Raw genomic sequence first — 23,928 nt, 5'->3', positions numbered from 1 at the left:
ATCCTTCAAGAAAAACATGATTTTCATGCAGGACAATGCTCCATCACACGCGTCCAAGTACTCCACAGCGTGGCTGGCAAGAAAGGGTATAAAAGAAGAAAAACTAATGACATGGCCACCTTGTTCACCTGATCTGAACCCCATTGAGAACCTGTGGTCCATCATCAAATGTGAGATTTACAAGGAGGGAAAACAGTACACCTCTCTGAACAGTGTCTGGGAGGCTGTGGTTGCTGCTGCACGCAATGTTGATGGTGAACAGATCAAAACACTGACAGAATCCATGGATGGCAGGCTTTTGAGTCCTTGCAAAGAAAGGTGGCTATATTGGTTGCTGATTTGTTTTTGTTTTGTTTTTGAATGTCAGAAATGTATATTTGTGAATGTGGAGATGTTATATTGGTTTCACTGGTAAAAATAAATAATTGAAATGGGTATATATTTGTTTTTTGTTAAGTTGCCTAATAATTATGCACAGTAATAGTCACCTGCACACACAGATATCCCCCTAAAATAGCTAAAACTAAAAACAAACTAAAAACTACTTCCAAAAACATTCAGCTTTGATATTAATGAGTTTTTTGGGTTCATTGAGAACATGGTTGTTGTTCAATAATAAAATTATTCCTCAAAAATACAACTTGCCTAATAATTCTGCACTCCCTGTAGTACTAGGTTGGACCCCCTTTTGCCCCCAAACCCTGGAGGCCATTTGAGTACAGTGAACTTCTTGCCATGTTTCCAACCAACCATCAGAAGATGTGCACACTATAGTCATAAAGGAAGTGTGACAGGTGAGACCTGGAGATTTGGGACCGCCCCTGGTGGGCGGAGCTGGTCTTCGCTCCTTTCATAAGCGCAGGTGTGGGCAATTGGGTATTCCTTTGCAAACCTGAAGCTGCGAGTGCTTGGTCCGAGTTGGGCAAGTTGGTGTTTCTTAACTATGAAAGTCTGATACGCGTCCTCCCCTAAACTTCTGTTAGAACGGTAGGTTACACAAAAATGTACCACTTGAGCTCTGGCTGTTGGCAGAGGTTTACAGTTATTTGCACCCTTGTAGGTGGGAAACATTGCTCCCGTGAGAACGGTATAGTGGACTTCATCGCCACTGACCCACATTTATTAGGGTGTGACACGAACTTGTGGACAGGTAACAAAACCAATTCAGTGGAGGAATATTCCTGTGTTTTATTGTCCAGCTAGTGATCTCCTGCCTTTTATTCACAGAGTACCGAGCTGCTGCTTTGCCAGGTGGATTTCTGGCTGCGGGCAAAGGACCCGACACATCCGTGTGTTTTAATTTGTTTTAAACTGGTGTAAGCCGACAGACTGACTGCTGCGGCTGTCGATGGTTTTTGGTTTTTTTGTTTTACTTTTTCTGTATCAGTAGGCACCACAGATATTGATTCGCAGGCGGTGAAGGCGCTGCAGGGAAAACAAATCCTTTTTTTTGTCTCCCCGCTCTTGCATGCACAGCGGGGGGCCCGAGTGAAGACGGCACCGAAGATTTGCCTTTTTTTTCTATAGTGTTTTACCCATTTGGGGTCATGTGTGAGTTGCCGTCCATTTTTAACCTGTGTGCTATGTTGATTTGTTTTTAAACTGTTCTCCGCAGCGCTTGTCCTGCCTCACGGGCAATCGTACAGTCTTATCGTTTTTTAATAAGGTAACGTTTTTAATTGTTTTTAGGTGCTGCTGTTACACTGTTTCTTTTATTTTGTATTAAAAATTAAACTCTTTTAAACTGACTGTGCGCCTACGGCTCTGTCCTATTTTAAATAGGTACCTACCACGGGTCACAAACGTGAAATGGTTATTAACAATGTTTAACACAATGTGTATTTAGAGATACAGTAACATTCTACATCCCTTGGCTGTAATGAACGGTTATTCAGTTCAGCTCCATTTAACAAAAACTGTTTCCACAAGGTGCTGTTGCCTACAATAATACACAGAAAACAGAGAAAACCCCAACAGTTAGATGCCCCCTATGAGCAAGTGCTTTAGTGACATGTGGGAAGGAAAAACTCCCTTTTAACAGGAAGAAACCTCTGGTAGAACCAGGCTCAGGGACTGCTGCGACAAGTTAGGGTGAGGGGAGGATGACAGGCCAGAGATTAATAATAACTAATGAATAAATGCAGAGTGGTGTATCAACCATCATCAAAAAGAAAAGTTTTAAGCCTAATCTTAAAAGTAGAGAGGGTGTCTGTCTCCGGAAGGTTGCGCCACAGAAGAGGGGCCTGAAACATCTGCCTCCCACTCTAGTTTTAAATAGCCTAGAAACCACAGGTAAGCCAGTAGTCTGAGAGCGAAGAGCTCTATTGGGGTGATGTGGTACTACGAGGTCTTTAAGATAAGATGGGGCCTGACTATTCAAGACCTTGTATGTGATCAGAAGGATTTTGAGTTAGAGTCTAGGAGCCAGTGAAGAGAAGCCAATAGTTTCTGTTGCCTTCCTATCAGCTCGAAACAGTCTGCCTGTTGTCCTCTGGCCTCTGGCATCAACAAGGCATTTTCTCCCAGAGAACTGACACTCACTGGATATTTTCTCTTATTCAGAGCATACTCTGTAAATCCTAGAGATGGTTGTGTGTGTGAAAATCCCAGTAGATCAGCAGTTTCTGAAATACTCAGACCAACCAGACTGGTACCAACAGCCATCACATAAATTCACCTAAATCTTTCTTCTCCGCTCTGAAACCTCAGCAAATCATCTTGACCATGTCTACATTCCTAAGTGCATTGAGTTGCTGCCGCTGATTAGACATTAGGGTTAACAAGTGGATGAGCAGGTGTACCTAATGAAGTGGCCAGCAAGAGTATTTTAATCATTTTAATTATTAATTAAACTAAACATAGTACAAAAACAAGCGAAATGAGAGCCAAACAGATGAACTTCTGTAGCATAAATATACAGTATAATGTATTAAACCTGCTAATGGCAATGTTTTATAATGTTCAAACACAGCACGATGAGAGCTAAAAAACGTCATAACAGTTGTTTTTTCATATATGTTGTTATAACTCTTTGTTTTATTGGCACAAATAATAGCAGATAAATAAATAATGAAAAGTGAAATAAACAGAATATGCTTATATAAGCATCTAACAGTAGGAGACAATGATGGCTGACATCATATGTATAGCTCCACTTGCAGTGAATTTTTGAGCATGATGAAAAGCATTAGCTGAGAAAAGTTCAATAAAAATACGCATTTTTAACATAAGCACGGGATAAACAAACATCATCATAATGAACCAGCCGTTTTTGCTGTGGAATCATCGACTTACTAATGGTCGCCAGCAGAAAAACAAAACACAAAAACAACAAGAAAAAAACACATAACTGGAGACGTCACAATGCTTCTGTATATAGAAAAAACAGTATAGGTATTGATAACATTCATGAACAGAAATGACTTTGGAAAAGTACCAAACATCCTATTCAAGTCCTATTTCCTGAATTATCCAATACTTAATTTATTTGAATAAAAACAACAACAACAACAACAACAACAAAGGAACAGACATTACAGGCCATTAATATTTTACAACCATTAATGCTCGCTATGGAAGAACCAAAGGGTATGAGTAGTGATAAGGACATTAGGTCTAAACCTGTTATATGAAATGTTCTATGCACTTGACTTCATTTCGCTGAATGTCTGACCAGCTGCATGGCCTTGCATGCTTCATGTCAGGGAGATGTATGTGTACCGATGTAAATAGGGTTAATATAGTGCAGGGGCACTGCTAATTGGGTTAGCAAAGATTCCATTACAGCTACCACACTGACAGAGCCAGCCTGCTATCGATCAAATGGGTGAATGAAGGGGACAAACAGCAGGTGCTTTAATTAAACAAGTCCAAGCACATGAAAAAACCCACCAGACTGTATCAGCACACAAATGTGTCTCTTTACACTGAAATGAACTGCACCAGCTTGGTTGCAAAAGGGCAGACGTATGTGGATATGTGTATATACACACACACACACACACACATATATATATATAAAAAAGGGTGATGGTAGTTGCACAAATGGTAGCAAATAACTAAATAAATATGGATTTGTGCATGTGTTTGCATGAAAAAGTGTGCATGAGCGAGAAAAAGACAAACCGCATGGGACCTAAGCGCTCTTTCATGTGGAGGTGAATACATAAATAATAAAATTAAATCATCAAAAACAGCCCAAAATAGTCCCAGCCCTTCTTTCAATAATATACGCACCATATTACATGTTCTACATTCACTGGAGTCACATTAGTCTGTATCAGTCCTGACATTAAATTATCTATAAATTGAATTGTCAAAATGATGATTACTATTTTTTTTGTTAGCACTTGCTCAAAAATTAAAATGACCTAAAGATAGCAATAAGAGGCTTTCTGATTAGAAATGTCATTTTGCAATAAAATGTAAAAGAACTATTGTCAGTAATGCGTTGTTTATCTTCCAGCTTTGATGTGCTGCTTGCTTCCATAGCTACTCATTATCTGATGGTAGCTAGGTGCAATCTGCAAGGTGTCGGGGGAGCAGAGTACTAAATAAAGATATTTTCAAGGTTTTCAGACACCAAGAAATCTCAACCCCAGTTGTGTCACTTTACTTCCTCGCTTAGCACAATGTGCTGCCTCCTTAAATAGCTCAGAGTTTCTCTGAAGCCAGGCACTTGACTTAACACCAAGATAGGCAGATAGGGGAGCGTGCAGCAAAAAAGGAAAAAAGAAAAAGAGACGTCAGTGCACAAAAAACCACACCATCCCCGCTGTGACAGGCGCACAAACCCAACGCAAGATCTCAAGTTTCGTTTTGTGTGATCCTGCTATGTACTATGTGATAGGTAGATACATAAATTCTACCTTTTAGGTTTTGAATCGGATGTATGGACGCGCTTGTGACAGGGTACTCATCTGGCCATGTGTCAAAAGTTTTTTTGGGCCATTATATTGCATGTTTGAAAACCTGAACTGACCTCAGGGAGAAAGTGCAAGTAAACGACTCTGATGTGAGCTCTTGTGTAACGAGATACCTCTGAATCCTGAAAGTTGTGGAGTGCCGAAAACCATTATTTAAACGGATTAGCCCCCCTCTTGTTTATGTTTTGATTTTGCTGTGAACTATTCTTTAAAGCCAGAGGCAGCCTCTGGAGTGGAGTTCAGATGATGTGATCTCTCTTTCCACAAGCCACTCTTATTAAGCAGCCCCACTAAAAGCCTGAGGATTCTCTTACTAAACCAATCAATAAAGGATCTGTCTTGCCATGGTCCCCGGAGCCCTCGACTCCACCCTTCATTCTTCCTCTGGCTTTCACAGGCTCACTCATTCATGGTAAGCACAGGGTGAAGCTGACGCTACTGTGCATGCGTGTGCATGTGTGACAGATGTGGTGCCTGATGTGCCACTATCTAAAACCTCAGGAGGTGAAACGGGTGAAAATAGTCCTCTGAGGCGGAGCTGAGGAGCAAACCGCCTGTTAATGAATAAATAAACAGGGAAGTCAGCATGAATGCCCCACTGTCACCGTGTTCTCTGAGTGCAGAGGCTGATCTTCCATCGCTAACACCTGTGTGACTGTCAGAGGAATCAATAAACAGCTACTGTTGCAAAGGTGAACTCGCCCACCAGTGCACACTGTGCTCCCACTGTCTGCGTCTCTAACAGAAAGAGACTTACGGCGGAGGAACACCTCACATTCAAATTAACGCATGAGTGTGAGTCGCCAGTGAGAACAAACATATAACAAACATGCATACGACATAAGTGGAAGTACAGAGACAGATGGCTGGTATAATAGCATCAAATCTAATACATTCAATGGGAAGATATAGCTGCACTCAAAAGACAATAAAGAACTTTTAGCTCGTTTCCTCTTGTACATTTTTTTGCTGACGTCCACTCACAAACAGATATTCATTGCAATCAATAAACACTTAAAAATGTCTCCAATAACTAACTCCATGTATGTTTGCTAGATGGTGGTAGCAAATGTGATTTATTTGCAGCCAAAGCCAATCTAGAGGTCTCTCGCACAGATGCCGGTATTAAGCTTAAGTAAAACACCTGATGCAACACCTCTGTAACTATATAGACGATGGCTTTAGCTCAGCCTAAATCTGATCATGGAAAATGCATATGTAACACTCTTTTCTTGAACCAAGAGTAGGGAGTATTTCTTTTGTTATTTACAGCAGTACAAAACAAGAGGCAAGCTAAAGAAGAGCATCCCATCCTCGCTAATGAGATCAAGAAGATATGCTCTGTTTGTGCAGATTAAACTTACAGTATAAACACTTCTCCACCCACAAGAAGTCAGAGGTGTGGACTCGAGTCACATGACTTGGACTCGAGTCAGACTCGAGTCATTAATTTTATGACTTTAGACTTGACTTGAAAAAATGTTCTAAGACTTGTGACTTGACTTGGACTTTTACACCAATGACTTGGGACTTGAATTGGACTTGAACCGGTTTACTTGAAAAGACTTGATATTTTACCCAAAATATAAAATTTAACATGCATATTATATAGAGATTGAAAATGTGACGTCATTCACGGGTAGAACCGCAAAGGATTCTGGGAACTCGTGGCAAGCGGTAGTAGCGCATGCAGGCTTTCAATTGAAATCAGTCACACAGCGATAAAAAGAAACACAAAAATGTCAAGAAGCTGTTGTATTATTAACTGCAATAGCCGGTCGCATGACAGCCACGGGAAGCCGACGGGTAAAGAGATCGGTTGTTATCGGATTACGTCGTTGAAGAGAAATTGTTCATGTTTCCGAAGTAACAAAGACGCGACGGATGGCCTGGATTGCAGCCATTCAAAGATCAAATATAACGTCCCAGAACACTCCAGCTCACAGGTTAGTCTGCTCCAAGCATTTACACGAAGGTCAGTATTTTTTAGTAGTTAATACGTCATTTTCATAACATAATTGGTGATATAGGTTACAAGCAAGTCTGGCGCTGAACAGAAATTGTCGCGCTATGCTCCTTTATTTATTGTGCATAAATAGTGAATTGTCCTGACACAATATTGTGTTTCGCTTCTGTTATTATGGTACATTAACAAAAACATATACTTTTATTCACAGGATAAAACAGGTTTTTTGTATCACTAATTGCCCAGTACGATTACAGCATCCAATATTATTGTCACTGCTACATTTCTGTGATGCTACCAGAAATTATTTCCACTACTAATTAATTACCCTTGAGCTCAAAGGTCCTATTAATAAACGGTTAACGAATGTGTATTTATGACGACAATTTGTGAGACTGGTAAACTTATGATACGTACGATGGTCTTTCGTTCTACACGGTGCATTTCAAGGTCCTGCACCCATCCGTCGGTAAACTGTACCTGGACTTGTTGCAGTGACCTGAAGTTACTAAACTTCACGAGTGTATGCACTCACTCCAAGAACCGTATAATTATAAATGTGCATATAAATATGCTACGATGAGATAGCTGACTTCATCTAACTAGCAAATGTTGTCCAGGCTACGTTGGTGATGCAGTTCTTTTTAATGTGTATGATATTTTTGTCATGCGATTTTAAAGCTGGTCCTACAACCGCATCCAAGAATAACATGCAGCTTATCTCAGAACTGTCAGTGAAAATTATTCTTGGAGCTAGGTTTAATTGAGCTGCATTTTAAAGAGGTGCAATTTCACAATTTGTGTATATTTTCTAAGTTCACTATTTTGTCATGTGTTGAGAAAAACACAGATTTTAAAATTACATGGTCTAATATTTACATTTAGCATATAACTGCAACATTATTTTTTCGTTTTTTTTTTAAAGACTCGAAAGGACTTGAAATTCAAAGTTTCAGACTTGTGACTTGACTCGGACTTTTACACCAGTGACTTGAGACTCGACTCTGACTTGCCTGACATTACTTGAGACTTGACTTGAGACCTGAGGATAAAGACTTGAGACTTACTTGAGACTTGCAAAACAATGACTTGGTCCCACCTCTGCAAGAAGTCAGAAACTCTAACTTTAAGAATGAAAAACTCTCCTCCCTCTTTTATCAGCATGGAAACAGGGTACTTGTTGTACTGTAGCTGTAAGGCTTTTTCAGTGTGGCCCTGAACATTCAGAGGAGCAACACTGCAGACAGCAGAACGCTGTCGGGAGTGCTGGAAAAGGTCGAGCCAAGTCAAATTTCCTTAGGCAAATGAAACTAAAAAGATTCACTTTTTATTTAAAAATAGGAACTTTGCACACTTCGCACTTTGTGACTACACAAATGTCGCAAATGGTAAATCGGTTCACGCACAAAAAGGGGACATTTGTGCAAGACATCACATGCAGCTATTTATTTTATTTTTATTTGTTTACTGACATTCTATGGTTACTCACAATTTTGGCCACAACAACTGAAGAGATTTTTCTGCAACCCCTGGACATGCTTAGACACACCACATTTTCTAAATTATAAGAAAGAAAAGAAAAAAGTCTGAAAATACAGACAGAGTTTATCAGAAATCACCTCTACTTAGGTAATTTTAGAAGTCTCAAAGACTCATTTAGCGATCTGACTAATCATCTAGAAAAAAATCCACCTTCTCAAGTTGCACCTGTAATGCATCACACAGTTATGAATTCTGTGGATTCACATTGTGCAAACTGAGCAACTGGTTTACGATGCATTCATTTTTTCCCCCCTTTTTCTAAAGAAATAAAAAGGCTCAGTCACTCATGACTCAAGTACAAAGTAGGGCAAAAATGGCACCTACACATGTCTGGCACTCTGAAGAGAAAGGACTTTGGTGATGATTAGGATTGGGACAAACTATGTAACCCGATATAGCACTTCTTTCCATGTGATACAGTGGTCTGGTCTACACCAGTGCCAAATATTTTAATAACTATTTTTTTAAACCATTAAGAGGTCCTGAGTGGATTCCCAAATTTAATTTTCTGGAATTACTACTTCATGAGTTCTTGTGGTGGAGCTTACTGAATGAAAGATGACGAAGAAACTCACAGGGGACATTTCACAGACAGCTGGACGAAGTGACTCAGAGAGCTAATTAATTAAACAATATTACACAATACAATAAATCAAACAAAATTACCAGTTTTTACCTTTATGGTTATTTTATTCTCCCTCATTTCCACAGATAGATTCGATCTACTGTAAATAACTGTCCTGCTACGTGACACGTATCAAAGAACTGTACGGTTGCATTATCACATTATCGTTATTGTGGGTGATTTATCGTGTTTGCATTGAAACATGAACTAGGTTATGAGTTAACTTGTGGTTCCCACAACGGGGAAAAAACCAACACACAAGCGCATTTTGTTCGCCTTCATGCAACCCTACCAAAGAAATAATGGATCACATGCAGTGGCAATGCTGAGTATGAGCTAAAGATGGAAGGAATATTTCCTCAAAGCATAATTTGACAACTATGCCTGCAGTTGAGACTTAAAGGGTTTCAGACTTTCTAAAACCGGCTAATAGGAAGTTTAATGCGAGAAGATTCATGTGTCTACTACAGTTTCCTCTGCCTAAATAACCTGACATGTAAAAACTGCAGCATTTTATTACAGTAGGGTCATTTTCTTCAGCTTTTCATCAAATTACTGGATGAGGTTGCTTACTTCAAGAAGTAATGCTGAATAAAATAAAGCCCAAAAGCTGGCTCCCCCCAGGGCTGTGTGCTCTCCCCCCTGCTCTTCATCCTCTACACTGATGACTGCAGATCCACACAGCCCAACTGTCACCTGGTTAAATATGCTGACGACACAGTTCTCCTGTCACTGCTGTCAGGCCCCTCACAACACCACGGGCCTGCTCTTCAGGAGTTTGTAGAGTGGTGTGACAGCTCCAAACTTGAACTGAACGTGAGCAAAACAAAGAGATGGTGGTGACCTTCTCCAGTAGGCAGAGGGATCTGGCCGCTTCAGTCACCACCACCATCCACGGGAAACCAGTAGAGGTAGTTGAGGAGTACAAATACCTGGGAACCATCTTTGACAACCTCCTTAAATTCTCTGCCAACACAGAGGAGATTCTCAGGAGGTGCCACCAACGGCTATACCTCCTTAGGAAACTCAACTCCTTTGGAGTCAGCACACCCATCATGATGACTTTTTACTATGCCTTCCTGGAAAGCATCATGGTCTTCTCCATCACCTGCTGGTTCCACTCCCCCAGCCTTCAGAACAGGAACAGACTGCAGCACACTCCATCAGTGTGCTCTAAAATCATTGGCCTGCCTGTCAGAACTCTGGCACAGGTTTTCAGCCAACAGGCCCTTAGACAGGCAGCCAAAATCATCTACGACCCATCTCACATTCTTCACCCTGCATTCTAATGGCTCCCCTCTGGGCGACGCTGCATTTCCTGCAAGACTGAGAGGAGGAGAGCCACCTTTGTCCCCAAAGCCACTCTGCTTTTTAACTCCAGCCGATAAGGCCATTTCCCACACCCATAAACATAAACTACACTCTTCTTATACTACCGACACTTTATTCACTTTTAGTCACTTACAGTTATTTATTCACCTTTCAGTCACTTTAATTTTAAAACTGTATATACTGTATATTCATTATTTCACTCTTATTGCCTGTTCTTATTGTGCTTATCTTCAACGTCATGCTGCTCTGTTGTTTGTTAATTGCCCCTTGGGGATAAATAAAGTCTTCTGATTCTGATTCAAGGTTCAAAAGAGGAGAATAACTTCTCTCAGGTCACGTTCAGCAGAAGAGGCTGTAGTACATTACTTACATGTAATAGTAAAGCTAAAATGTTCTAAGTACATTATTTTATGTCGTTTGGATTATAAGTGCATTACAAATAGACATAATGGGGAGTTAAAAGCATAACTATGTAAATCACTGCCTTTTCTTTACTTTATTTATTGTTCGCGTTTGTTTTCAGGGACATTATGCTGTAGTGCCGCTGAGACATGAATCAATACTTACTGTATGAATTACCGTGCTCAGACTCTAATGGCAAGCTTTTGCCACGCTAAGCCTGAAATATATTTAGTGCACAGCGAGACAATGGACACTAAACATTCCATGCACTCGACAATTAGTCGGGAGGATCCTGCATAATTGTTAGTTAATTGCGTCAAGTGATGACTCAGGGGATGAGCCGTGGTAACCACTTCCGAGGCTTTTTTCATGGAAAATATGGTGAAAATGATGAAGGCCCAACGAACCTGTTTTTGTTTTGTTTTTTTAATTAGGCTAAGCAAATAGTAAGAGAAGTGCTGTGCAGTCACTGTATTGATCTGTGGTATGGTAATTTTATCTGATATAAATTTGTTAGAATGCACATTATATGTATCTATTGAATATGTTATCCTTGAATGGCCACTGCAATGCCATTTACTGCCTTATACAACAGAATTAATAATTTAGAGCATTTTATGCTGAGAGTAACTTTTGGTGCCCTTTGGTAACAGATCCGTGGCACTAATGCTGGGTTGCAGGCCAGTTTGAAGCCCTGCACTACAAGTCAAGGCTAGGGCACATCTGTCTGGCTGACTGGCCAATCTACAGCCCCTCGATCCCTGAGCTATTAGGCACACAGCTGACATGCTTGCATGTGTATGCACATGCACACTTTGAGGATTCATGGACCATTAACGCTGTGATCTGTAAAGTTACCATCACGCTTAACAAGCAAACCAAAAGCCACTGACAATGGCTTACATTTTCAAAGCTCTCAACAACTACGTGCTGCCGAGGGTCTCTGCCAGAGAGATTATAACAGAAAGACAAAAAAGGAAAATAAATAATAATAAAGAATCCTGATGGGAAAACTCTGTAGCGGCAACATGTAACCCAAAAAGTAATCTGCTTTGTAAAGTCAGTTGTGTTGTTCCATTGCTACAAGCACAGTTTGCAACTGCAAAGTGTTGGTTTCACAAATCACTTCAGAGCGTGCAATGTATTTTGAATCTGGATGAGTCAGTATTGCTGCAGTTTGAAGAACAGAGTTGACATAGATCTAACATTAGTTAGCTAATCAAGTTAGCCGTTGTTGGATTTGGGATCAGTGTAATCAGCGTTCTTAGCGTCAGTCTCACATTTGTCAGATTATGAGTCAACCCATTTCATGGATGTGCAACATGCACACAATGGTCACCGGCACACTCACAGCCATACACCAACATGTCGCCATGGTGTGGCTGTTAGCAAGTTCTTCACTGTGAGTGAGGAGGGCACAAACTTCACTTAAATTGCAGAGGAACACCACCTAACAACTAACCTAATGAGACACTTAAATCACCTTCACCTTTGTTTCTTATGAAAAAAAGTGCACAAAAATGAAAAGTTGATTTTTGATTCTGTACGCTGTCAGTTGTAGTTCTTTTAAAGAAAATCAAAACTGACAAAAGTTAGCATTGGCAAATCACACTTAGAGAAAAAACAAACAAACCACAAAAGAGAGAAGTTGAAATTGGACACAAAAATTGCACTTGGTTCAAACATATTTTAAAAAGGAAGATTTGTGTGGCTTTTCTTCTAAACATTATCATTCTTACTTAAAGTCGGGGCAACATATCCCTCTTTTTATCATGTATGCATAACTGAATGGTAGTTTGCATGATTTAAAAAAAATCTTTTTAAAAGAGAGCATGATACTGTGAGTGGGATCAGAAGGATATCTGCTAAAAGCTAGCATGTAGGCACACATCAGTGTGTGGGGAAGATTATAAATGAAAGACTATAACTGTTGTATAATTGTTTGCATGAATATTATGAGTCAGTACGATTGTACCAGAAGAAAAAAAATGACAGTGAATAGGCACTTTACATCTGTGTCAGTGTGCAGAGCATTTATTTGAAACAGGGGGTAGTTTCTCTGAACAGAGAAGCTGTTGAGATTCTCAGTTTCTGATTGGCTCGCAGCCTTTTTGGAAAGAAATCGTATCTTCTGGCTATCTTTACGTTTCAGAGAAGATTTCAAACCAACCGCAGAAGAACTTAAAAATTCACTAAGTTCAAGTTGTTCACCAAGAATAGCAACATTTTATACAAAGATGATTTTTCTCTTCCAGTACAGCCTTGCAGTATCTCTTTTCTAAGCATGCTAATTTACCCAGCTGGCAAGCAGTTACGTGAGCATTTAGTGAGTTTAAGGTCATGCTTGTGCAACAAATCAGACTGATCTCACAGTGTGACAAAACAGCCTGACTTTATGAGCAAATGTATACGTGTAAGTGACTAATACTACCTTTATGACACACTGACTGCATGTATATGACAAAGCGCTGCAGTTTAATTCTTCTATAACATTTTAAGTTTGTAGTACTGAGAGGCTGTTGACAGATCGCTGATAAAGATGCGGTGCATGATTGTGAGAAGTGTTTGTACTTTTTTAAACACCTCTGAACATAATACAGTCCTTTACATAATCATCTTTATGACATAAATTCTACTCAAACACAGTTTAACACTCATAAAAATGAGACTTTATAAGAGAACAAATGCATTTGACTGCAAATAAATCAATAAATGTGTGTGTTGTAGAGAACAGCAGGGTATGTAATTATGACAAAATGCTAAAAAACGTGATTGTAGGTATTACATGTGAAGTAGAGCTGTGCTGTGTGTGAGAACAGGTCTGATTTACGACCTAAGCAGCCACTCATAAATATTAGTCCTGAGGCACACGTCTGCATGTGTGTTTATAAAGGAGGGTGTAAATGTTTCATATGTCGAAGCGCAAGGAAAACGGAAAGAGAAGAGACGCCGTGGTGCAGGTGTGCAAGAGAACCAGTGAGACTCTTTTTTCCCCCCCTTTTTCATTTTTTTTTCCATTTCTCTGAGATGAAGGTGGGAAGGGATGATGGGATGTAGGTTGGATGAAAGAAAAGGGAGGAGGAAAGAGCGCTCCAGTCCTGTCGCCTTGGGTGCATCAGCAGCAGGAATTGTTCTCTGCCCTGTGGGGGCCATCTGACTGTTCTGTCACCCTCAACAGAAGGCTAACTCTGCCTTAAAGTGCTCGGCCCCGCGCTCGCAGTTCGACAAGCTTGATGTTTAATACATACACAGGGAGAATATTGAAAATGCCTCAGGAGAAATGCAGCACACGGGCTGGAAGGGAGAGAGGGTTTTTTTTTGGTCAGTTTGTAGAACAACCAAGAATAGTGGGGCTCCTGTACAAAGCATGCGTGGGCAGGCTGCAAAATATAATTGCTGAAGACTCGGACCAAAGCCGGAGCTCCGTAGCAAATTGGAAATCTATTACGTGCAAGAGTTAAGCACCTCTCAAAAACAAAGCACTTGTTTTGAGGGGGGTACTTCTTCATTGTGGTGATTGTGTAATGCACTGGCATATCTGCGGCAGGAAATATACGTCACACTCATGCATGATGCTTCAGTCGAAATAACAGGCCGTGAATTTAACACGTAAGCTGAAAAGCCTCTCCCTCGTCTGTAATCAGGGCGAGCATGGTGAAATTCAGGGCATCACTCCTCAATAAGGCAGGAGAACGGGCCTCAGGGGTGACTCTCCTGCTTAAGTCAACACAATGGGTGTAATGAGGTGAAATACACACACACACACACACACACACACACACACACACACACACACACACAGAGAGAGAGAGAGAGGAGATGGGAACCCTTATTGCATAGTTAAGTGCGATTCATTCATCTACATGCACTAAGCCTGCTGCAGAAGTTCTGCTCACACCCACACATTTAGCAGCACAGCAAGGATTTCACTCTTATTTCAGGTTACTGAGTGAATCAGATGTTATGAAATGATGTCATTTCTAACTGGCGAGCTTATATTTAACACACCACGTGTCTTAACGGCCCGAACCTGTATTTTGAGTAAAAAGAAGAAGAAAAAAAGAGCCCAAATGCCACGACTGAATTGTGACAATCCAACTTTAAGCTGATCTGAAAAGCCACTGGTTCTTTTTGACAAGCCCGCATCTCCTCGGCACTTAATAGTCAGCGAGTTCATCAGTTCTGAGTCCATAATTAATCAGCCCGAGCGTGTGAGCGGGACTGGTGCCTTTCTCTTAACATCACGTACAGCAACCCACGCCCTCCGAGCCATCAGTGGATTAATGATAAGTGCCTTTGATAGGAGAGCCCCTCACAAAGGCTTTATTAATTAGCCTAACACCGACGCTGTGGCCGCAGTGTGCAACACGTCCCCGCTAATCAAAACTTTAAAGGGGCACGATCGACCTCCCAATCACCCGCACGACATCAAACCCCTGACGCCTGCGTGCATTAAGTTGCCGCTGAAAGTGCACCATTTGCAAATGAGGGGCAACTTTCACACGTCGGTGAAGACACGGTTATGCGCGCTTTACAAAGACGCCCGTGAATCATTGATCAGACAGGTGGGATCGAGTAGTGGCTACGGCATAAACCAGAGGTAAGGAGGGACACTATCCAAAACTGCCCAGATGTCGCCAAAGTGGAAGCAAAAATGAAAACGACGGAGACCAGATGCGTCGTACTCACTCGTCCCCGGTGCCTTAGAGGAGCATCCCGGTCTCTCACGGCCAGCTTTTCAGATGAGTTCTCCTGGGACAGCGCGCCTTGATCCTCACTATCATTCTTTGCAAGGCTTCAGCCTCCTCACAGCCTCCCTTTACTCTTCTTCTTTGGCATTACAAAAGAAAAAAAATACAACGAAGAAAATCAAACCCGTTGCATGCCAAATAAAATTCTCCTTCAGGTGTTGTTTCGGGGTTGCTCTCGTCCGTCTCTCGGTGTGCAGGGCAGAAGTGACAGAAGCGGATTCCTATTTGAGGGGATGCTGACGCGCAACCGGAGGGGTTCGCCTCCTGTCTTTTTCATCTGGCTCCATCAGCAGCCCTCGGTTGGACAGCACCATGTGACTGAAAATAGCGTCAAACACACGCGATGGCACGCTTACTTCCTGTTACCGTACTTCAAAATAAAACACTATATCTAAAGTTTTGGGGAAAGGAAACTGAAGAAGAATCCCATTAATAGTAAAGTAGAAATCACCAAAACGATAGTAGATTAAATTTGATTTCATCTTGCAAAATGAATAAATAAATAAAATTAGACAGGTTTATTTCGAATATTTAAAAGAATAAAGTATAGTTGACATTTATGAACATTGATCAAAGCTAATCTCCGACATATTAATTCAAATAAAAAGCAAAGTAAACAATGCTTTTATTTGCATATAAAATATTATTTATATCCATTCCCAGCTACGTGTTAAGTTTGCAACAGCGAATACCAAAAACATGAATCCCACGTTTGAACTGGCAATAAAATATAGTAAAAAGAAGAAAAAAAAAATTAGAAAAAAAATAGTGATGGAAAGTATGCCTCTAGCGCTGTTGTCCTTTTAGAATGCCACAAACACTGTCTTTCTCATATCAGATCATTAATAAATATTAACGTAGAATTAAAGCCTGTACTAAGGAAAAGTTATTTTTAATACCACACAACAGAGAGGCCTGTATAGGTTTAAAATTAAGGACAAGATTTGACATGGTCATCTGGGGATTTTGCATGTTTTTCTCTTTATGTCTTTTTAGTTCCTTCTTCATCTTTTCTTGTCTTAAATTGGTCTGAATCGATTGTGGGGCTGATATCTCTCTCTAGCAGTATCTGCTGTTGATTTAGCATAAACTCAAGCTGATTTCTTCTCTGGTTAGGAAAACTTTGTGATTTCCCCTGAAGTCTAACCAGCACGAAATATATTACTTTTATTTTGAAGGGGTTCCTCTTCACCTCTTTTCCGGCTTCAATCTCTATTGACGCACCTGTGAAGGCACCCATTCAATTAAGACTGACCTCACAGAGAGTGCCTCCAAGCGACCGCAGTTAGAGTAACACCGACTTCTCAAAAAATTATCCTGAGGAGAAATATTTCCTTTCCGAAGTATTGTCAGTTATTGACGTGTTCCTTATAGCAGCCTCTGTATTCCTTGTTTATCGAGTTCTGAACTCTTTAATAGCAAACAAAGAAAAGGAAAAAAATCAGATGGGACTGCGCCCCCATCGTCACATGCACTGTATATCGTTAAACTTTTATGAGCATAGCCTAAATAAAGAAAACATTCATATGCGTGTTGGAAAGCCGGCGGTGGCTGTAATTTGAAGCTGTGTAAGCTAGTTCGTGTTGACAAATCTCCCACAGAGCTGAAGGGAGCAGCTCATTTCGCGTTTGATTTAAAGTTAGGTTGTAATGTATTTCAGTTGCACCACTGCAAAAATATCCGGTGTTGTTTTTGTTAACCCCCCCTAGCTGACATACTCATTTCTGCCTGAATAATAACATCATTTGCGAACCTTTGGTGTGAGCAAACTACTGTTGCAAGAACAATAATTTGGGGGAAATCAAGTCTTTCAGGCTGCTGTAATTATATGGATTCAATTTCTTTTGCTCTCATGTCTCAGAAATGATGAATTGGCCCTTTGATAAAAGTGAAAAAGACTTCTGTTGAGTGCTGCAGGACAAAATCCTCACTGGTGTGTTTGAGCGCCAAAAACGTGTGAGAAGAGAATCAGTGAGGAAAAAAGAAGGAGAGAAGGAGAAGAAAGAGAAGTAAAAGCGACAGGCTAAGACGCTTTTTCAAAGACAGACAGGCCTTGTCCTTTTGAGATCTTTTCCTATTGTTGTCCACTGTGGGCCAGACTCTTGGGTCTCCTCCACAATGCAGGTCCCCTCAGAGCAGTGCACCACTGGCTCTCCTGTCACTTCACATTAGTGTCTTCATGGAGAACAGCAGCCCCGGAGGGCCACACTTGTCATGAAAGAAGTACTCTGGATACACACCCACCCACTCACACACACACACGCATACACACACATTATGCAGACTGTGAAGATAGGAGGTGTCAGGCAAAATGAGAACACAAGGAGAACCTCCATCAAGGCTTCCAACAGAACTTTTAACAGTGACCTTATTTCAGCCTTGTGCTTGCCTCTCTGTCTCACTCTCTCCCACCCAACCAGCAACCCAAATACACACAAGCACAGATTTATGGCACACGTTCAGAAGCCGTGTTCTCATGAGAAATGCGGCCTAGGAATAAATAAGCTTCACGTATGTCTTGCACTTACAGGCTTGATGTGTAACAGTGAAACATGCCATCTGCTACAGGCAAACAGAGCAATCACTCACACGGAACCAAGCAAACACCTTTATTCAATGAAATATGACAAGATAAATACTATTTAGAATTTGGAATAAAAATGTGAAAGTAACCACCCCTAGCCCCCAAAAACAAAAACAACCCAAAACAAAACAGTATCACTTGAATGTTAAGCTTGAACAGTATTTCCTGGCTATAACTAACTCAGGTCCCCGTAACCTTTTGAGCATTAACTGCAATTACTGTCATTCTTCTATTATAATGTATTTGATTGTCTTTAAATAACTTCTAGCTGTTAGTTTACAGGAACCAGGTGGATCTTGAGTACATAAGCGAGCACACCATGACAGCTGATGAAGGTGGTGTGATTTGGCGAAAAAATATAAGGCTGACAGTCTGACGCCTGGAAGAATACATTGGCAAAAAATATTTTCATATTTTAGTGATTTGATTTTTAATTATTTATTGCCATCGTCACAAATTTTGAATAAAAAGTAATTCATAGTCCAGCTGTACAACATGTAGTAAATGCTCACCTGCTGAGATTATGTAACACGATGCGCCATTGCTTATCTCTCTGAAATAAAAGTACCGGAGCATACGCAAACTGTAAGTCATCACTCTATTGGGAAACAGGGGCAGGTGGATTGCCAGAACGTTTACTCGGGTTTCAGCTTTTCAGTTTTTCTTTTCTTTTCTTTTTTCTTTTTTCCATGCCTGATTCGTGCCTGCTCGTCGGCTTCCTCAAATACCCTGAGGTTATTTTTGGCGATGGGAGGGAGGAGCTCCTCCTGGGCCGGCTGGACGCAAGAGGGCAGGGCGGCGCACGGAGGAGGAGAGAGGAGAGGAACAGTACTTTAAAGGGAAAGAGCGCGGGAGTGTGTGATGAAATGAGATGTGAAGTGTTCCCTCACTCAGAGCCTGCAGACACGTAAAAGATTTAAGAAGCTAGTGAGGGGAGAGGTGGGACCTGCCTTCGTGCGCTCCTGCAGAGGGAGAGGTAGACTGAGAGACTTGCTGCTAAGATCCTCTCTCTTTTAAATTATACCGACCACTGGTTGCCTAAAAGGCAAGTGGAGATTCACACAAAAGGTCTGGGGAAGCAGGGCAAGAGGGTTTTTTTTTTTTTTGGGGGGGGGGGGGGGGGGACAAAAGATGCACGTAAAGTGAAAACAGACTGGAAGTTGTGCGTAAATAAACTAAGCTAATTACATCACGGAATTAAAAACATCTTTAAACGGAACCCCTTAACCCTCTGATGCATGAATTATGAAAGCCTTGGTCAAGATTTTTTTCTTAAGTGCTTTTATTCTTCTCAGGACATGAAAAAAAATGTTCAACTCTTTTTTTCCCAAAAATATGTTTTTTTATAAAGTTATAAACTTGTCCACTCCAGTGGACTACATGCGCCTGAGCACTTAGCATGAAATACTGTGAATTTACTATAAAAATTAATTACCTTGTGTTCTATTGTAAATATACAAACACTTGTTTGCTTGTATCCTTTGAAAAACATCTCAGCAATTTTTTTGGAACTTTCAACTCATAAGGCCCCAATGTTTAGACGTAAATAACAAAACCAATCAACAGTCCTAGCTGTGAATCCTACACCTGAATATGGCAAACTATCTCCAACAAGAGAAACATTTTTGAGTCTACACAGTTCTATAACGATGCAGGACAGTATTACCAAGCCCTTAGTAGCATGCTGGAAGAAAACACAAACTGACATCTTAGTCTCTGCATCTCCAAACACTTCTGTGTTCATCACACCTAGGCTGTCCGTAGTTCCTATGTCTCTGTTCTGCTCTGGCAGCCACTCTCATCATCACTGGACTTATCACTGAACTCATCATCACTGCACTCATCAATGAAATCATCATCACTGGAGCTGGATGGAATTTCCTGGACTATTCTGTACGCTGCCTTATTCTTTGCTGCATTTGAAGTCTACAAAATATGATAAAATAATTATTATAGTAACTCAAACTACAGCTGATCTGCACAGAAATATATATTTTAAATGAGTAGCTTATAAATGTAACAATTATATGCTTACTTATAACCAAAACAGTCCCAAAAAACAGTGAGACAATTTATGACTTATGTTAAAAAAATATAGTGGGTAATGCATGATGTCCACTACAGTGGACACATGGTTAATCGTAGTTTTCTACATATTAGACATAACAATTTCTTATTCCAAACAGATAATATCCTTCCCTAGATGTTACTGCATATCATCATATTTTTTTTACCTGTTGGGCTCTTTTAGCATAGAAGGATTGACAGGATATGCCAGCAGTGGTCGGCAGGGGTGACAGTTTGTCTGCCATCTTTGATTCAGAGGAAATTTACTTGCAGTTGCACTAACTGAACACTGAATTGACCTCAATGGAGCATGGCAGCAGAGAGCACTCTAAAGGCTAATATGCAGTTCCACCATAGAAACCAATGCATTAAAGAGATATGTACGTTTTAGTAGCTGTCCACTCCAGTGACCACTATGCATCAGAGGGTTAAGATTTAAGGAACACACAGGAGCTTAAATAGTTTTAATTATTAGTGAAGAAGCTGTCAAGAGCACCAGTACGATGGTTTATTAAATATGAAAAGAGACGCCTTGACGCAAATAGTAGAAAATTATGTTTTGTGTGATGTAGGTCTTTGTTGAAACTTGCCAGGGTGTGTGTCGACATACAGCCACGAGATGGAGCCAGTTCTCCATCAACTGCAACCTCACAGATAGCAGCGGTGTAACCTGGTATCCGTCCTGACGCTCTAATATACGTCCGAGTTTCTCTAGCGTCATTAATTCACAAATAATACGAAATTCTAAAAACACAAGTGCACTTCTTGACAATTTCCACTGCCCAAATGAGATTAATCTCCATTTCTGCAAATCTAATTGGCTCATTTCTTTTTAATTAGTCCAACAGGGACCGAGTTTTATTCGCCACGATAATAAACTAACCTGTGTTAAAATATTTCGACTTATAAAGCGCGAAATTTATCGACTGCCACAGTCAGAAACCAGTTGACGCCCTCAGTCAGCCCTGTCTCAGCCTCGGTTTTACTACCCCACCACCGCGACCACCTCCCACCCCCTCCTCCCTTTTTTTCTTTTCTTTTCTTTTCTTTTTTTTTTTTTACACACCGGCTTGCAACCACCCTCCCAGTCAGTCACCTCAAGTGCGGCCGAGCGGCTGGAGCGGAGGCAAACAAACACATCCAGAGCATCCGGAGCGACTCTCGTCTATCGTGTTTTGGGCTCAAGTAAAAGAGACCGGGGTGGAAGAGAAGAATGGGACGCCGGTGCTTGGATCAACACTGAGTCCTGCCGGCACACCGAGAGCTCCTCTGACTTTTTCTTTTTCCCCCTCCCAGAGTCACCGTGTTTTCACCGCTGACACAATGGGCTGCTGCAGCGGACGATGCACTCTCATCTTTATTTGCACTTTACAGCTGGTGAGTTGTTCCACACTTCTGCACTTTTTAGCTGTTAGAAGTTGTATTCTACGAGGAAGCCACTGCGTGTGTGACAAAGGAATTAGTTTCCAATACAGTGTCTGTTTTTACATGGGCAGGAGCTCGGCTTCTGTTGGAGGATGCTGAAAACTGATGAGGACATGTTAAATAATTTATTTATTTTTAACTTTAAGTAGGATCCTACTTAAAACAAATCTTCATTCGTCATGTCTACTGAATCCAGTTTATTTAAACATAGTAGTTCTGGGAATAATCGTGGATTTCTAACTTTTGTGTTTTAGTGAAGAAGTGTTGTGTTGACATGAGTTGTTGGTCCAAAGAACTCAACTTCTCTGAGCACCAGAAGCCTTAAGCAGCTGTACAGAGATATGACAGAGCAAATTTATACTAATCACAATATTATAATTGAGTCCCATCTTCCACCTGCACTAACCATCATTCTAACTAACCATCATCTTTGTATTGGTGTTACTTAAGTGTTCATATAGCCACTTAATGTATTTCACATTTGTGTAGTATAGTTCTCATGTAAAACATTGGCTAATATGTCAGTTTGTGAATTTTGAAATTAATTTCTACGAAATGTGTTTCTTGGAAATTCTAACCAGCTGTAATTTGCGAATTTTTAATAACAAGAGGAGGAAAAAGGTTGTTGAGAGATTTTAGTTTCTGATCAGTGGTGTGTGGGCTGTGACATTTTACTGATGATACGTCTCGGATGATGCTTCCTATTGACTCAGAGGCTAGCTTCCCTTTGCCATTATCCCGAGTGAAGTTTACCTGACAGGCTGTGACAGTGTTATTTATGATGGCATTAAAACTCAGCTTGCTCACACCATAAGCTCCCACGTAAATGCCACTTTCAGAAACAAACACAGCTATAAAATCGTCTCAAGACAAAGAGTGTAATGGGAAAGTTGTGATATATTGCACCACACGGAAGGGAATTCAAAATGGAGCATTAAAAACAAAAAGGAAGCAAGTATCAGCTGGTGTCAAACTTTAAAAATCCGGATTTAATAACAAAGCCCACAACTTCTAATTTGTAAAGTCTTTTGGCCCTAAAACCAACATTTTACACCAGTTTTTAGGTTTCTGGCTGCTGGGTTGTCTCGCGGTCATACCTTTTAAATACTGCAAGGCTGCTAAGAGCTCAATCGCTCTTTCAGCTCCTAAATATTTGTTTAAGCTCCTGCTATCTTCCTGCTGCTCAGTGTCTTGCTGTTCTTTTGTGTCTCGGACCTGTTCATCACAATGTGAAGAACGGGGAACTCAGACTTTTTCTTGATAGTTTGCTTATTAGGCCACAGGGGTCTTTGTGTTGCCTCTTGATTAAAATGTGACTTGCTTCACTGGTGACACAAACAATCGTCTCACACTCGCACGAATACAGTAGGCTATCAGCCCACTTTGAACCACACACCTGTTTTTCCTTCACAGTCCTCGGACCTTCTTGCCTCATTAGAGAGAAGGAGGCTGACCATTTGTTACGAGGTTTATAAAGCTGTCAACTAGCTGCCTAAAAAGTCCCCAAAGACTTCTGGAAACAGCTTTATTTTCCCCTGGCAGTATTTCTGGATGACCTGACACTTCCTGTCTGGAGGAACACACACATACACACATACACACACCTGCACATTGACACGTTTAAACTGCAGCGAGGGGTTGTATTAAACCCTGCCTGACCTTTGAAAAGGTCGTCAGGCAGTGTGTGTGTGTCTACGTATGTGTTCACATGAATATACATGTGTATGTAGAGCAGCAAGAGGGACCCTCAATCTCCCCTGGCTGAAACCTATGCATTTAAAATGAGCCAGGTTATTCCCAGTCCATTAAAGGGTAAAACTACCATTAACAAAACAACATACTCTGCTCCTCAGATGTAAAAAAAAAAAAAAAAAAAAAGCCCTTGTGAACCGCTGTGTGCTAATTAGCCTGGCAGAGTGCTTTGATCAAACCTCTTTTGGCATCTCGGCCATCCCCTAATTGAATTGTGGTGCGCTTTCCTCATCAACAGGCCGAGTGCTGGGACTGATCTCTCTGGGACAGAAGGCAACAGATAATGAGCCCGTATTGATCGAAAACGCCTCTGTTCCCTCTTCTCTTTGCAGCCTAACTGTTCCAGACAGTAGTGCTGGATGGTTGTCAGAACCCCGATCAGCTCCAGAGAATAGCGAGCGTTGGCAGGAAGCCCCGTCTGTGTAACGATTTGTTTGTACTCAGAGACACCAGGGAGCTCATTTTGTTATCAACCGGTTGGGTTTTTGAGGTGTTGACCTTAACTTGACCTGGAAGTAAAGCACTTCCATTGGTCAGATACAGGACCCAGTCTAGAC

General features: G+C 40.9%; 2 protein-coding genes across 2 annotated transcripts in view; one reads left to right on the top strand and one right to left on the bottom strand.

Annotated features, from left to right (window-relative positions):
• Positions 1 to 15,545, bottom strand: part of LOC146611099 (uncharacterized) — a 46,491-nt gene extending 30,946 nt beyond the window's left edge. The window contains exon 1 of the mRNA XM_085345034.1: positions 15,482 to 15,545. The gene's annotated coding sequence lies outside the window, so the exon portion shown is untranslated. The remainder of the gene's footprint in view (positions 1 to 15,481) is intronic.
• Positions 15,546 to 21,307: 5,762 nt separating this feature from the next.
• The window catches only part of nkain4 (sodium/potassium transporting ATPase interacting 4), a 52,501-nt gene continuing 49,880 nt past the window's right edge, over positions 21,308 to 23,928 (top strand). The window contains exon 1 of the mRNA XM_085344393.1: positions 21,308 to 21,571. Coding sequence (XP_085200519.1) covers positions 21,518 to 21,571 — 54 coding nt within the window. The 5' untranslated portion in view covers positions 21,308 to 21,517. The remainder of the gene's footprint in view (positions 21,572 to 23,928) is intronic.

The sequence above is a fragment of the Diplotaxodon limnothrissa genome, linkage group LG20 (genome assembly GCF_057381915.1).
Source record: "Diplotaxodon limnothrissa isolate DT_005_m linkage group LG20, D_limnothrissa_male_GT1.1, whole genome shotgun sequence".
Taxonomy (NCBI): Eukaryota; Metazoa; Chordata; class Actinopteri; order Cichliformes; family Cichlidae; genus Diplotaxodon; species Diplotaxodon limnothrissa.
Note: the sequence above shows the minus strand (reverse complement) of the source record. Positions and strands in the feature narration are given on the sequence as shown.